The 16184-nt window shown below is 44.9% G+C and overlaps 1 protein-coding gene and 1 long non-coding RNA gene across 3 annotated transcripts in view; both read right to left on the reverse strand.

Moving 5' to 3' along the window:
• The window catches only part of LMO1 (LIM domain only 1), a 59118-nt gene extending 52900 nt beyond the window's left edge, over positions 1–6218 (reverse strand). The window contains exons 1-2 of one of the 2 annotated variants that reach the window (XM_048306555.1): positions 1344–1397; positions 840–941 (exon numbers count right to left, since the gene is read on the reverse strand). In XM_048306555.1, the coding sequence (XP_048162512.1) occupies positions 840–864 (25 nt within the window). In that variant the 5' untranslated portion in view covers positions 865–941; positions 1344–1397. Of the gene's footprint in view, positions 1–839; positions 942–1343; positions 1398–6091 lie in introns of those variants that run through there. The other variant, XM_048306556.1, reaches the window with a different exon arrangement.
• Positions 6219–8703: 2485 nt separating this feature from the next.
• The window catches only part of LOC125327242, a 24290-nt gene continuing 16809 nt past the window's right edge, over positions 8704–16184 (reverse strand). Inside the window, exons 7-9 of the long non-coding RNA XR_007204172.1 lie at positions 13413–13501; positions 10280–12000; positions 8704–8789 (exon numbers count right to left, since the gene is read on the reverse strand). This is a non-coding gene — a long non-coding RNA (uncharacterized LOC125327242). The remainder of the gene's footprint in view (positions 8790–10279; positions 12001–13412; positions 13502–16184) is intronic.

A 16184-nucleotide genomic window follows, 5' to 3' on the forward strand; every position in this document is an offset into this window, starting at 1 on the left:
AACCTAAGCCAAAAAGCAGCCCTTGAAAAAAAAAAAAACTTAATTAAAAAGTTGCGATTGGACTTACCACCTTCATCCCAGAAACTACTGATGACTGAGCAGTTAAGTTGCACACCCTGGCAGGCACCATGCAAAAGATAGCATCAGGTCATTCAGGCTACTCACTAACACTGTCTGATATCACTCACATCAATTTGTTCCCCTTAAGCATCCTTAATGAGGACCAGCCAGCTTAAAAAAATAAGTATATGTGAAATCCTAAAATAAGTCAAGCTCTCCTTCAGCTTCATTCATGAAATTACCTTCCAAATGAACCTCCACTTCTGCCATTAATTCTTAGAATAAACCAATGCTTTTTTCCTGCCACAGCAGCTTATTAGCTTATTGTCATTATGTTTATAGCTATGAAGAAAAGCTGTGAGAAATAGATATTAGAGGCGCACATTAAAGAGACCTAAATGGCATGCAATGAAAAGGAAAGAAAATCTCAAAATTAGATTTACAATAAAAGCTGTTAAACAGGCTAAAATGGATATATTAACTTGCAGAAAGAAAAATCTACATAGATATTAAAAAAAAAATCAAGCTGTTTCTACTATGTCCATCAGCAAACAGAGCCTGGAGTAAACCCTTCTTGGCTGTCCGATCATGTCAGAGAAGAGATAAAAAAAAAAATAAAGAGCAAGCATGCTTTTACCTACACAAGAGAAAAACATCAGAAGCTCAAAGCAGAGCACTCTGAAATGCACAGTGCACACCTGCTTCAAAACTATTTATTTCTACATTAGCAGCACACAGAAGACACCAAGCACAGGCTTACACAATCTCAGCCCACCTACCGTCCTCCTTGTCCAGCACCATCATCTCCGGAATCAAGAAAAGTCTGGGCACAGATGCTTCTTCTCCAGGAGCCTCCGCTCAGGGGAGAGGAGAACAAGTCTCTGGGAACACAAATGAGCTACGGTACAGCTGATCGTCCTTTAGCAGCAAGCGAGCTCTAATTACCCAGTTGTCCAGCTTTTAACCTAGATTGCACTCAGTTAGAATTACACTCAGAAATAAAGCACTTTGCAGATACAAAAGCAGTCTCACCTACTTTTGTGCCTCAGAATTGCAAGGAACTAAAACTGCAATTTAGAAAGAAGGGGGATCAGAGCTGTTTCTTTGGTTCTCACCTTCTAAATGGCTCAATTTACACAGTATAATCTATTTTAATGTAATTGCCTTTGATAGCTCATAACCCTGGCTGTTGCAACTACACAGCTTTCAGCCTTATAAAATGTTTTCCCTTTGGATTTAAGCTGACTCTAAATCCGAAATTGTATTCAGAGAGGGTAGAATACCTAAGCCCGACTAGTGCTGCCTCTGCCTCTCAATTGGTGAGCCTTGCACACTTGCAATGAATAAATGCGCGCGTTTGGCAGGGCCCCCTCTCGTGCTGCTGCCGGGGATTCCTGGCGGAGCGCGGCTTCCCGGCTCAGCAGCACCACCTGCAGCCCGCCCGGCCCCCGCCCAGGTGCCGCCGGCCGCGGGGCCACCTGCGCCGCCGCCGCTTTGTCCTCTGCGGGGCCGGGGCACGGGGGATGCTCCAGCTCTGCTCCCTGCGGTTTGGTCTGGCAGGTCAGAGGCTCAGAACTCTCCGCAGCTGATGCCGGCTGCGTTACACCAGCCCCGCTGCTCCCAGCCGCATTTCACACGTCTCTGGTGACCTAAAACTTGATACTAATTTTCTGCACAAATATTTTGGGTTTGTTTTCACATGTCGGTATTAGTTTCAGGGTGTACTCCAGAGAATGCAGCTTCATTTTCACTAGGTCGATATTAAAATGAATTTACCTAATCAAACACGGTACAAGCCCTTACAGGTTGGCTCCACTTTTCAGAAATGCCATCAGTGCCCAAATATAAAGTGACAAGTGGGGAGCCCACGTCTTTTATCCTTCGTCCTGCACCTCTCAATCCTTTTTCAGACAAGTCATCTGTTGTCTCCAGTGGCTCTCGTAAGGATTGTGGGATCAGATGCTTCGCTGCCAAGATCAACAGCACCGTTTCACTCATCTCAGCCTTTTAATCTGAGAAAACATTTCATTTCTGCTTTAATGATACTTCTTCCTCCCTTTTACAACTGATACAACGGTACTCTAAAGAGCATGGTAGCAGGCTCCAGTTATATATCCTTAATACTGATTTTTAATTAGATTCCTTATCCCCAGCTGAAGTGGCTTTTCTTTCCCCCTTCATTCACAATACTTAATCCTAACAGTCCTTGAGAATATTTGATGTTAAATGTATCATTTTACATTGAACTGTTTTCATCTAGTGCTTCCAACAACTCCTGTTTCCTAGTGATACTAGTTTGCAAGTGTTGAATATGTATTTTAGCGTAAGAGTGCAACCACCATAAATAATCACTTTCTTTCAGGGAGTGTCACAAGCTAAAAAGGAGGAGGACTTTATCCCAAAGATTAAAGTCTAATAGTTAAAAGCATCCATGCAAAAACTAACAAAACTGCAGGCTTTTCTAGGTTTGAGGCACTTTAATACTTTCAATATGCCATTGGCCTCCATCAGAAAATGGTGAACTCCAAAAATGTTCTATCTTTGTCTGCGTACTTTTCAACCCTGTCACCTTCAAAAAGGGCAGATTTACCCCAAAACATACGGTGCATTTCAACTTCCACTATTTGGTAACTACAAGAAAGGCAGGGTTTTGATAAAAATGACGTTGGCCATTGTCTGTCACAGCTGACTTCTGCAGCAGAGCAAACTAGCAGACATAATGCACTCATGAAAAAATACGCAGTACCGGATCAATGTACATTTTATTCCTTTACTGCTCCATCATGTCATAGAGGCTGGATTACTCCCTGTGCAAACAGATTTTTTTAAACACTTTATCTGCTTACTCATTTCACACACCAACAATTAAAAATAAAAGTTTTCTAACCCCCAACACGTTTGTACAGCAATTTAAGTCAACTACAATTAACACAATCTGTTGGAATTAATCATGCTACCTGATGTCAGTTTACTTTTTTAAGCAGAAATCTGGTCTTTGCAATCAAAACATTTATGTATTTGAGAAATATCGTAACTCTCATTATCTCGAAATTTATAAATGTGCTGCACGGTGTGTAGGTTGGCTTGCCCACAGCAAATTCTGCCATGATTTATGCAGTGGAACTGACTAAAATGCGAGCCTTGAAGTTCTTCTCTTTCAACCTTTCTCTCCCCCACCCCTCTTGCCCCTCTTCTCTCAGTTCCTAACATTTTGTTCAGGGAAGATACCTGCCAAAGTTCCACTGTGAACCAGTATTTTCTGATATCAAGTCATGTTGCATCAGTCAAGTTATATTATGTCACTTCAAACATACAAAATGCTGTTACCTCCCCGACATAACTTGACGCGATGCCACAACACATCAAGTCAAAAACATTATTACTGTTGTTATTTTTTCAATCTGCCCCTTCATCCTCAGTGGTATCTGTGAAGAGCCACAGAAAAGTATTATTGAGTCTCTACTACTTCTCGGCACCGCAGAGCGTGCCTGCCAAGGAAGCTTTTCGCTCACAAACGCGGAGCGGAAGCACAAATCCGCAGTTATCGCACTGCTGGGGCGATCCTGGTGTCACACTGGGGCTGGCACACACCCCTAAGGCCCCAAGCTGAAAGAGTGGGCAGCTGCCTCTGAGGCCATGGCCATGGCCCAGCTTCCCAAGTAGCCTTCAGGGATGCAAAAGCAAGGGGCACATATCTACAAGGCAGCAAGTGTCCTCTTTGCTATGCACCAGGACTCCTGGGAGGGGTAATCCTGAAATCCTGCCTTCTCTGTGCAGTAATGACTATGAATACCCCCACTGCTGCCAGAGACCTCAAAAGAAGAAAACCCCTCAAAGAAAAACCCTACATGGCAAAGCCTCTTAAATCAAGGGGAGAACTGGACAGTAGCCACAACGCTGGGATTTTTAGATGGTAAAAATCAGACCGGTTTCTGGGAAAAAGAAAAATAAAAGGGAAAAAAAAGGGCCATTTATGGGAGTAAAACAGACCCATTTTTATTAACAAGCTCATTCAAGCTTGATTTCAAAAGGAATTGGTTTAGTTAGCAAAAGCTTACATTTTAGTCCATTTGTAAACTGTGCAGGTCCAGCATCCCCTTTTAACATTCACAGATGAGCGGGCAAGTGGAGCCCATTTGAATCAGGCAGAAAGAAACTTGAAAAGGTAAAATGACCTCTTCATAAAAAGAGTTTCTTCTCTGAGTCTCACCTCCTATACCCCATTTCTCCAGTGCACCTTAGAAAGTGACCATAATTTCTCCTCAAGCATAACTACTCATCAACAGCACAGGAGATTCCTAGGCATTACCGCACCTTGTTGCTCTGATCTTCACATCCTTCTCATCAGGGGTTTGTTTCCTACTTTGCTCCTTTTTTAAGTGCACCCCACACTAATTTCCCCTTTACCTCTCCCACCCACCACCATTATTCCCTTTTATACAGCCGCTCGTGAAATCTCCTGGAAGGAGGCTGTTGAGAACTGTCTGGATAATCAACGGTTCTAGTTTCATTTCCTTACAGCACCACCACACCGGCCCCGAGCTCCTTGTGTTTAATGAGTGTGTCTGCGACACTTGAAAGAGCCCAAACATCCCTATTAGGAAACCCTCTTCAGATCTCGGTCTCTCCTCGCAGCTCACCTGTGCCTCTCGCCCCTGCAATGGAGGCAGCATCCTGCTGGCAGCCTGTCAATCACAGGGAAGCAGACACAGGTCGGCAGGCACCCCCTGACAGAGAGTCACGGGGATGAAGACATCACCCGGTTGTTATTATTATTAACGGGTATTAATAGAGATGTTAAGAGCCCTTCCTCCCTTTTCCTCCAGCAGCTGAGCAAAATCAGGGGACTCTTCCAACGCAGGTCACCCCTGAAAGTGAGGTCAAGGAGAAACACAAACCTTGTTGCACACATCAGTAAGAAATTACCCGTGTTTAATTCCTCGGCCATTACTTCACGTTTTTACCTTACTGCACAGGGAGCGAGGGATGAGAAAAGTCTTTCCACCGTTCTCTCTCCCTGACCAGTTAGGTAAGTTCATTCCCTCTTCTCCAACACACGCGCTTTCCACTGGAGCACTACAGACCCCATTAATAACACTACATCAGTTTACTTCAGAGGGCTTCAAGAAACTGGAGGAAAGAAAGATGCTGGCAGAGGGATTCTCCGAGGGCCCAGAGGCATGTGACGAGCGTGCAGCGAGCTCCCTCCCCACGCACCTCTCTGGGGCAGTGAGCATTTAACCTTGTGGTTGTCAGCGCTTCGGCCCCCTCCCACACGGCCGCTCGCACAAGCCAGCCCGGGATTGCTCTTCGTGCCCCGTCCCACTCGGCGGTGTCGCGGCAGGCGGACTCCCCCCGTTCTGAGGCAGAAACTCCAGACCAAAAGAATAGGGGAAAGGGAGGGAAAAGAGGTAGAGGGGGAAAAAAAAAAAAAAAAAAAAAAAAGGAAAAAAGAAAACAGCGAAGGAGAGCATCTCCCACTTGTCCCTTGAGCCTGACGTCCACTTTTCCGAGTTGGAGCCCCCGCCAGCCCGACACAGGGACATTCTGTGGCCATTTACACAAGCACGCAGGGCCGCCCTGCCCGCAGTGGGAGCGCGGGGCGCCGTTCGGGCACCCGCGGCCTCGGGAGCCACCGGAGGTGGCCCGGCGGGGACACACGCTGAGGCCACCGGCGCCGATGGCGGCCCGGTGCGGGGGCTGCGGGTGGCAGACGCTGCCCCGCCGGCCGCAGACGCAGCGGGGCCGGGGCCGGCCGCTGCCGCGTCCCCGCCGCGCTCCCCGCCGCGCCGCCCGGCCTGGCCACCGCGGAGAGCGACCCGCGGGCGCCCCGGGGCCGCCGTCCCGGGCGTCCCCGGACCCCCTTTGTGAGCGGAGCGCTGCGGGACAGGCCGGGCAGCAGCGCCGTGCCGCGGCGCGGGGCAGCTCCCCCGACCTCGCTGCCTCCCTCCGTCCCTCCGCCCGTGCCTCCCCGCCCGCCGCCGGGGCGCCCGGGCGGGAGCGGCGGGCCCCGCGCCCCGATCCCACCTACCGTCCTCCTTGTCCAGCACCATTGTCCCGGGCGCCGAGGGCGGCCGCCGCCGCTCCGGCTCCTTGGGGCGCTCCCCTTCCAGCCGCCGCGCTCGGCTCCGGGGCGGGCGAGGCGCCGGGCCGGGCACCGGGGCGCTGCCGAGGCGGGGGCAGCGGCGCGGCCGCCCCGGCGCTGCCCCGGGACGCGAGTTTGGAGCGGGGCTGCGGCGGGCTACGGCCGCGCTGGGCGCCGGAGAGCTGGAGCCGGGCTGCTGCACCAGCCGCCTCGCCCCCGGCCCCGCCGCTGCAGCTCGAGTGCCAGTTTAGGGATCAAAGAAGAAGGGAGGGGTGGGGGAGAGGATAAAGGTAAGGGAGGACCAATATCGGGGGCTGCTCCCCCTGCTCCGTCCTTCCCCAACCTGCGCTGTCAAAAATTGTCTTAATGTAATCGCGTGTGATCGCTCGCAACCTCTCTCCCCTTTGCTGTTGCTACTGCAAGAGCTTTCCAGGCTTCTAAAGTGCTTTTCTCTTGATTTCACTCTAAATCTAAAATTATATTCAAAGGAAGGGGGGGGTGGGAGGGAGGAAAGATGTGAACCTATCACTGGAAGCAAAAGCACTTGCCGCCTGCCTCGCTCGCTCGCTCTCTCTCTCAATTTATGTGCTTTGCACTCTCTCCTGCTGCTGAATAAATGCACACATTTCCCAGGGACCCTCAGATTCCCCTGTTAATTAAATCAATTCATTATGCTCAGATCTGATTAGCAGCCCCTTCCCCCCCTCTTTGAATCAATTATTCAATACACAAACATAATTGCCTGTGCCAGAGGTGTCTAAGTATTAGCTTATTTAACTCCAAGGACACTAATTACCCCTAGGGCAAGGGAACTTTTCTCATTAATTCTGACAAAACACAAAAGCACAGTTAAAGTGTGTGTGTATATACGTGTGTGAGAGAGAAGATGGGGGAGCATATAGCCGAGGAAGGGAGGCATTACTCTAACACACGTGTTACTGTATAAATAAGCTCAATTTTTCTTTCTACCTTCGCTTTAGATTTTCCCCCACATCTTGCCTTCTCTAAACTTGCCCCGTCTGCCTCTCTGTTTTTAAAGTAAGGAACAGATTGGCATTGCAATGGTGTCAGTTCTGGAGTGAAAGTGCTCGCATCCCAAACCTAAAAGAAAAAAGTATATGGGACTGATGGAGAGCAAAGCAGAATTTGAAAATAGTTTAGTAAAGCAGAAAACTCTGTGGCAGACAATCTTCTGTACTTTAAAAACCCGTGAAAGGAGTAGCCCTCTGAAGCAGCAGGTAAGATGATACATAATCTAGTAGGTACTGGGAACAGTTCTGAATTGTTTACCATTTGAATTAATGTCAGTGCCCACTATTAATGTACTTGCTTCCTACGTTTACCATAATGGGCTTGATTTCCATTAGCTGAAGCTGGAATGCTAAAAAGAGCCTGGGCAAGACTGATGCAAACCGAGATCGACCATCATTGTGGTGTCTGAGACGCGTGACTTCTGGCTGGCGTGTTACCCAAGTTTTACCTCTCTGTGAACTTCCTTTAAATAAAAAAAAAAAGGGTAAGAAAAAAAGAAGTAGTAATTGATTCCCCCAAATTAGGTTTTTACTTTCTAAAGACCTTTATTGTTCATGTCCTCAATGTGCACAGAAGTATTGAAGATTTTCTTTTTGTTTCCTTAGGCAATGCATGAGCTGATCCATTAATCCGTTTGGCTTTATATATCAGGAAACTAATATTAGCTCAGCTCATCTATTAGCTTTTATTTAGGTCCCACCATGTTGCCTTTTTTGGGACTTTTCTTCAGGCTGGTTCTCCTTGAGGGGAGCCGGACAATTTTTGATAGATTTTAGGGGAGATAGTGCTGCACATCATCTCATGGGAGCTGTCACAACCTCAGTTCCCCATCTTCACATTCACCCCTATCAAGATACCCATTATTAAACTTGCCTGTTTGGCAACTCTCCCCACTCTCTTTAAGGCACACCTTGTACACATCACCTATAGCCAAGCGGGTCAAAAGCCCCACGAGCCCCTCCTCTTCATCCCTACAATAAACCAAACAAACCCATAGCTAAGGCAACAAACAATAAATATGACTGGGAACATAAAGCTGCGTTTCATTAGTGCAGTATGTTATTCTGTGAGTACACACATATAAGGATAAAAATGCTTTCAGCTTTGTAACACTACAAACCCTGTTAATTCTCTGGTTTTTAATTTCCACCCTGTGGCACATACTGCACCCACAGGAACTTGGTCCTTCTAACTCCATGAATCTTTTTTTTTTTCTCCTTTGAAAGAACACAGCAACTCTTGAATAATACTGACCCTGGAGAGCATCGTGCATCAACTCATTTCTGAGCATGCTTTTGGTCCTAGAGTCCACTCCTCTTCTCACTGTGCCAAGGAGACTTTTGGGTGCAAAGCCAGAATTTCAGGATCTTGGTATGCAAATCTTAAGCCTTAATTCTGAGCTTGCCACAGGGGTGGTGTGGTTTCATCTAAACACAGACCTCCTGAGTGGCAGAAGTTTGTCTGCATGCACTGAAGCTCAAGGTCACTGTTGGGATGCCAAGGGTAGAACAGGAAGAAACTGAGGAAACAGAAACTGACTTTGGTATCGTTCTTCAGAAGTGATGTTCACACTTGAGCTGAGAGAGGTGGAGTCACTGGGCATGAAAGAGACCTGGAGGGAAAAAGCAAGAGAGAGTTTTGCACATGTGTAGGAGCTTGAGAAAGCATCACACAAGGGGAGAAAAATAATGCCAAAACCACCAAAACATTCCATTCCCAAACATACATCCTGCAGTTTGAACAGTCTGCTGCAATCCTGCAGTTACAGTCATGGGAATTTTTAGGTTTACAACTTTAATAAGGTGAAGAGACCAACCCCAGTGTAAAGGTCCCCACTCTACGTAAATTACTTTTTCTAGTGTGGTGATACATTGTCCTGCGTGTGTTCCCATTACATCTGCTCAGTGAGTAATTTCAGAGGAGTGAGAAAGTTTCAGTAATTTTTGAGCCTCCTTCACCCAGTAGATTAAAAGTCTCATACAAAGAATTTTACCACACTTATTTTTTTCAGAACCTTGACACTAGAGAGGAACAGCTAGATTACTCCTTTAAAAAGCGCTTGTGTAGGCAACCGGCCCCATAACGAGTTACTGGGAAAACTTGACACGGATCAGTGTCTGGGAATAAGCCTCAGCTCCCCAGCCCTCCCTTCTCTGGAACAAAGCACTAAAACAGCTCGCTGCTGGAGGAGGACCAGACAACACCGTTGCTGAGGTGCCAGTTCATCACTGATGGGCACTGGTGTTCGTTCAATTATGGTGCCTCACGCGCTCCCTTGCTAGGCAGTTCTGAGAAGCCATCACGCTCAATACTGCAGAAACTACACAAGAAAGAGAACAGCTGTGCTCTGCCTAGGAAGGTTTCTGGTCTAATACTAATTCCTGCTATTCCTGGTGCATGAGGGAAGAGGCATGCAGAAATAAACACACCTTTGTGCAGCAAGGGCTAGGGCTCAGACCTCTGGGTCTAACTTGAGGCTCTTGCTCACTAGCTGCTCTTACTTTTTTCCTTTTTGCTTGAGCACAGGCAAGAGAAAATGAAGTTTCTTAAGAACAACGCTCCATTCTTATTAAATTGCAAAGTCCGCAATATACTTAAGTCAAGCCTTTAGCAGACCCGTGAGGTTTCATATTATCCTATGCTTGAGTGAGGCAGATGACTGGAGCAAAAACCAGCTAATGACATAAAAGCATTCTTCTACTTTCAGTCTCTCTTAATTAAGGACTTGGTTAATGTTTCAGTGTTGGGAATTATAAAGCTTCATCAGGGAGGTTAATATGTTTTTTATTTTATCTTTCAGCTGACAGGATTAAAAAAAATTCAAAATAAAAGTGAAGGTGATTAAGTCCCGTGTGCCAGTCACAATCCCACAGTGAAGCAGCACCAGGCCGTACCAAAGACTACCCTGCACATGGTGAATTTAGCAGTGGTTTTCAAAGTCAGATTTCTCAGCAGATGAGACTTTTATCTGCCAGTTTGACACAGGGATTTTATTTCTTGAATTCACAAAAATGACCAAGACAATTTGCACAGGTCTGTACTAAATAAGTAGCTATAAGACATCCCTATATTTTTGCCCATTTCAGAATCATTTGCACCTACCTTGCTGGTGTCAGAAGAGAGTGACCAGGGGCCTGACCTCATACCACAATTCAGCAGCCCTGTAAAGGAGGAAAATCACAAGTGCTCTGAAAAGTTATGTTCACACAGAACACGGGTGGCAGTTCAAAAGACTACTTAAATACATACCTGAGATCTACAGACCTCAATTATTTCTAAACTCTGGCTTGCTCTACTTCTCTGCCTATGCATTGTGAAAATAAATCACTCATTTCTGTTACTATGTTTTGTGTGAAATGAATGTTAAATATTTTCATAAATGTAGGCTATTCTTTAAAAAAGAAAATTGTGTATTAAAAATACAGCATTTCCTTTGATAGAAGAAAATGGCAAAGCTTCAAAAATAAAATCTCTAGAGAATGAGTTCTTTGCCATTGTGATATAAGGCTGGAACTTTAAGCCATTAGGCTTTACAGTCTGTAATGACCTTTTAGAGAAATTTACAGTGGATAAATTAGTTATTCAGAAGTTTTCCTGCTCCTCTCCATAGCAAAAAGTTAAAAAGAATTTTTTTTTTTTTTTTTTCAAAACTAAAAGTAGCAACACCTAAATTTTTGGTCTGTTTCTTGTTTCATAAGAAGTTTAATGGGCAGATTCTGCACCTCTCATGTCCAAAACGGCTCAGCTTCAATGAACTCCATGAAGTTTCTTTCTACACGACGAATTGGCATCAGGAAGGTTTTGTGAAGGGGTATAAACTGCTGGGGGATCAGGCTGGGTGTGACACACTGCAGATCTGCCAGTGTCTCCCTGGTACCAATACAGGGGAGGAGAAGGGCAGGTCTAAGGACCCAAGTGAACAGGCTTAGAGGAGGCCCAGACTAGGAACTGGGATAGGCTGGATTTCCCTGGGAAAAGCATAAATAGAGGAGATGCTTTCCCAATAGAAGCTTCCTTTCTCCTCCCACCTCTCAAAACTCTCCCAGGCTGAAGTGAGGTGTGTTCTTCCACTCATATGGTCCATCAGGTCTCAACAGTGATGTAAGATTTCAATCCGTATCAAACTGAAGTTCAACAAAAGTTCAGGAATGCACCTTTAGCCCAACCTTTCTGAGCAAACCAGCACACGGACTCTGCCATCTCTTCGCACAGCAGTGCCTGTGCAGAGTTTCTTTAAAGTATGTGGAAAAGAATCCGTAACACACATACCCCAACAAAAAAAAACCACCCCCAAACTTATGAGTAAACTCTAGCGGCAGTGTTTTTATAATGTCCTTCACTTTCATCTGGAGCAATAACTGACTTTTCCATATATTCTTTTCTACTTCAAAGTTCATTGCTACTGCAGTGTTCTCCTGCAGATAGTCCTGCCTTTTACTCCTTACCTTGGTGGGTGCAGTAGGTAGACCTGAAAGACAAATCTGGCATCCACACACCTGTCTCAGTTGTTTCATGGAGGAACCCAGTGAGACAGTGTCTGGTTCTGGATTGACACGTGGAGCTCTTGGTCTTGTTGCCACATACTCTGTTATGCTCAGAGCTTCTTGCTCCCAGCCTGATGTCAAGCAGAGACAAATCAAATGTGAGATGGGTGAACAGAGACAAAGCCATGGAGCTGCCTTTTCATAATCTCTTACCATCAGCTCTTCTTTAAACTGCAGCAGCACACAGGGGTCCCAGCCATGGAGCTAGACCACACCATATTTTCCAAAAATCCCAGTGCCCTTCTTCAATAAGATGGTTTCTTTCTTCACTGCCTCGCACTAAAGAGACCAGGCAAAATTGACACAGAATAGTTGGAGATGGAAACACATGAATTGAAAAGGTAAAATGCAATGTCAGGCTCATGTTGCTTTGGGATAACAATACTCTAAGACACTGCCAGTGTCCCCTATGTTTTGTGGCTCCCTCTGCCTCTACTTGGCATGGATGATGTTTGCCAGGTCTTCATAACATCATTCTAACAACATATCATCTAAAATTGTTGATTCCGTAGGAAAATGGCTGCTGGCACAGGAGCAGTAGGTGCACACAAAGGATATGATATGGCAGCTGAACACACAACAGAGGAATTCCAGCTATTCCCATGTCAGGGAGGGTCTGTTGCACTGGGCTGTGTTTTGCACATGAATTCATCAACATCCAGTTCAATCTGAATCTAATGGTGATAATCTTCTTGATTCAATAATGTGTTAGATGAGAAAACACATACACAAACCAAATAGATGGATATTTTGGAGTTTATTTGTTTTAAAATAAATCCACCCTATGAAATTACAAGATTTCTCTCTGAATCCAAAGACAGGAACAAGTTCAACGAAGATGAAAGTTAGGGAAGATGTTCTGATAAAAGCAGGCAGGTGGAGGCTCTAATGAAGGCATACACTACAGTGCACATCTTGCCAATATTTCTTAATGAATAATATGTGCACTCAGATGAGAATAATATTGATTGAGGTCTGCAGGGAAAGTTCTCTAGGAAAAATTTTTATTCTAGGAGCAGAGTCCTTTTTGGAAGATTTTGATCTTTTCCTGCTGCAATGTTTCTCCTCCCCTCTCTTTGTGCTACCCAAAGCAACTGACAGCCAAAAAATGAAAAGCTTCCCCTGCATCTAATGTATCTATCAGATCCAAAAAGAAATTTATATACCAGTACTAAGAATGGCTGCACCATTCTCCTTAGCTGGTAGAGGACACAGCAGTGTGTAATTAGGACTGGATTACTTCGCTCAGAACTGGAACAGAGAGCAGATGTCTTGCATTAATATTGGCATTTGATTTCACACACTTTCTTTGCCATGTTTGCAAAACCAATTTGCCTTCCTATCTTGGATCTTGCCTTTCGTTTACTCTCAGGCTGCTGTAATGCAAACAAAAAAGCCACCAGTGGCAGTATGAAAGTACATGTAGAAGTTCAGGCCCATACAAATTGGGTAGAGCTTATGATTTAATTACTAACATAAAATATCAAGTTCTTTTGTGATTATGTTGATGAGAGTGGTATGGTTGGTATGTTCCAGTGGTGACAACCCAGACAAAAGAGGTCGTGACATTATAATGCATTTGTGAACATAAGCCAACAGTAAAGAAAGATACACCTCTTCCAAATCAATGTCATCAGACTCTATCTGCAATACATATGAGAGATGCATCCCCCTTCTCAGACATAACCAACCTTTTCTTCACTTGTTTTACCACACAGGGGACTTCAGTCTTGATTTTGCTCCAGTTCAGCATTTCATATACAGAATCCTTCCAGAGGGCCTACAACAAAATTTCACACTGTTAAAAATATTGGCCCCAATTCTGAACTGTGGCCAGCTTGCATTTGGTAGCAGCTTTATGGCTGCAGCTGGGTTCTGGAGGTTTCTTAGGAGGAAAAGATGATCTGCCTTAACTTAGGAGCATCCAGAGGCTGATCATAACATTCCATACTACAGCAGCACAGAATAACTGCAATATGGGCAGCGTGCAGAGAGCAGGGGGATGCTGACAAACTCTAGAGTCAGTACAGGGATGCAACCCAAATTGCCTCACCACTGAAACTCTGCTGCAGTGGTAGCTTTGGCTTCAAGACACACCGTTTGCTTTACTTGGTGATGGAGAATGCCCTTCAGACCCTGCCCTGTAGCACCAGGAACACACCTGTACCACCTGTTTGCAGGTGGCAACACCTGTTTGTATCATGCAGAGCTTTTCCTAGAGGGATGCTTGGGAAGATGACACAACTCTACCCAGACCTATATCCAAACCCAGATCTATTGATATTGTTCCCTTGTGATGCCAGACACTTAGAGAAGGGGATGATTTCTGTGACAGGGTCTGAGAGACTGGGAGATTTTGTGTTTGTAGATCACCAAGTCCATTCCCCATGAAAAACTGTCCCTTTTTTGTCTGCCCTCTGTACACAATGGCAGCAACTCCCCTAGTCCTAAAGAAGGGCCATGTGTTGGACATCTGAACAAAATGACAAACTAGGAAAAGACAACTGAAATCAGAAGGGTAATTTCACATTATTCTGGCCCATCAGCAAATTACAGGAGTGCAAGGACTAAAATAAGAAAATAACCAGAAGAAATGATCGTGGTTACCACAGCTCTCTTTAAGCAGGTGAGAAACTCAGTCTGAAAGCTGTAAAGATAACTACAGAAATGATATCATTCTCTCAGTGAGAGCTAGAAAGCTCCTGCGCTCGCAGGGAGGTCGAGAAGTGAGAGCCCAGTGGATCATTTTGTTGCGTTTTTAATGCTTCATGGCACAGGGTCAGTCAGAAATCCCTGTCCTGAGGTCGTGGTTGGGGCAGTCTGGAAAGCAGTTTTTTCTGTTACTGGCAAGGCCCTGCTCAGGCTCTGCTCTTTCTCACAGAAGATTATTACAGCCCACTCCTCCTGCTCATCACGCCGTGCTTAAATTCACCCTGGGCACTGGCATTCAGCTTCTCTGCGATCACAGTGGCCCCAAGGACCTTCCTCGTGGCATTCTGTCCAGGCTGTTGCAATGTGGTGCAACAAATAGCCACCCAAAGCTAACCCTGGGCAGCATTTGGGGCAGTAAAATTCCTTACTGTGCCTATTGATAAGCAAGCACTAATATTTATTTTTAGCTCCACATTTAAATAGCACAACTGAGACAGAATGAGGAACATGAATGGCAACAAACCTGTCTGATAACTAAGTAATGAGTCCTATTTTTATGGCACTAGCCCCTTGTCAACGCAGCAGTGTGGTTACACTTGACATGTGGGGAAACGGGGATAATCATCTGTCTCTGAACCTGCCTAGGAGATAGTTTGACCTAGAAGTTTGACTCAGAAGAAGCTGAGAAGCACAGTTTGGAGGGCCTCCTAATGACTACATCTGTTTTAAATAGACATATTTTGACTATAGCTTCCATACCAAACAGTCACTGGAGTCAAGTGATCACTTAAAAAGGCTGAGATACAACTCTGCAGTATTTTACAATGGATTTAATAGCTAAGCCTTACAGGAAAAAATACCACCCTGCAAGCACACAGCTGAAGCACGGACATTTAATGAATGCTGCTCACTGCCTAAATGTGAATTCACACTACAACACTCTTGCAAATGATCTATAATGCCTCGCATTGCTAGTATATCAAATTTGCATAAATATACCTCAAATATTTATAAATCAATAGATATAAGCATGCGTTTAAAACTGACTATCAAAAGTGCATACATGCAGAGTTCTTACATGCTCTAATTAATCCAAATAATCACATTTTGCCTTATTAAATTAAACATTATATGGATAAAATATAGCTTGCCATCTAAGCACTAAAATACTGTTAGAAAGAAACACTACTGCCAAAAAAGCAACAAGAAAGAGAACGTGCCCGTGGAAGAACACTTAACTGAAATGTGGCTGCAGGGTCCAATGCCATGGAATGACTAACAATAATGTATATATTACTTTAAACAAGCGAGCAATTTTGGATAACTTTCCACTTCTCTGTCTGGTACTCCAGTTTCAGCCTAGTGAGCTATAACTCTGCAGGAGGAGCAGAAAGCAGTAAAAGAGCCTGCTAACCCTCTTGCCCATTTAAAAAAGGTTTCCTCAGAAGCAATGAGAATTCCTTATTTCCTTCAGCTGCTTATTTACTGGTGCTCCCCTGCCTTCATTTAATTAGAGCTAAAAAAGCAACAGTAACAACCATCCCTGATAGTTTTTAAACTCTTTCCAACTAAGAAACCCTTCACTTATCAAGAGGTAAAAAGAAGCACTAGAGGACAGCTGTGGAGTTCGGAATAAATTTCTTGGTGGGTCCCACTTTAAAGCTTTTATACACCTAAGAAATCTAACCCTGACTGAAAGGAAGTGATTAAAGTTTTTAAAGACTACAGAGATTTTTACACAGAGTAGTGTGATACTCAGGACCAATTAAATGTCATCTTAAGTACTTAGCTGAAGCATTTTTTTTGTACAC

The sequence above is a fragment of the Corvus hawaiiensis genome, chromosome 6, assembly GCF_020740725.1.
Source record: "Corvus hawaiiensis isolate bCorHaw1 chromosome 6, bCorHaw1.pri.cur, whole genome shotgun sequence".
Lineage (NCBI taxonomy): Eukaryota > Metazoa > Chordata > Aves > Passeriformes > Corvidae > Corvus > Corvus hawaiiensis.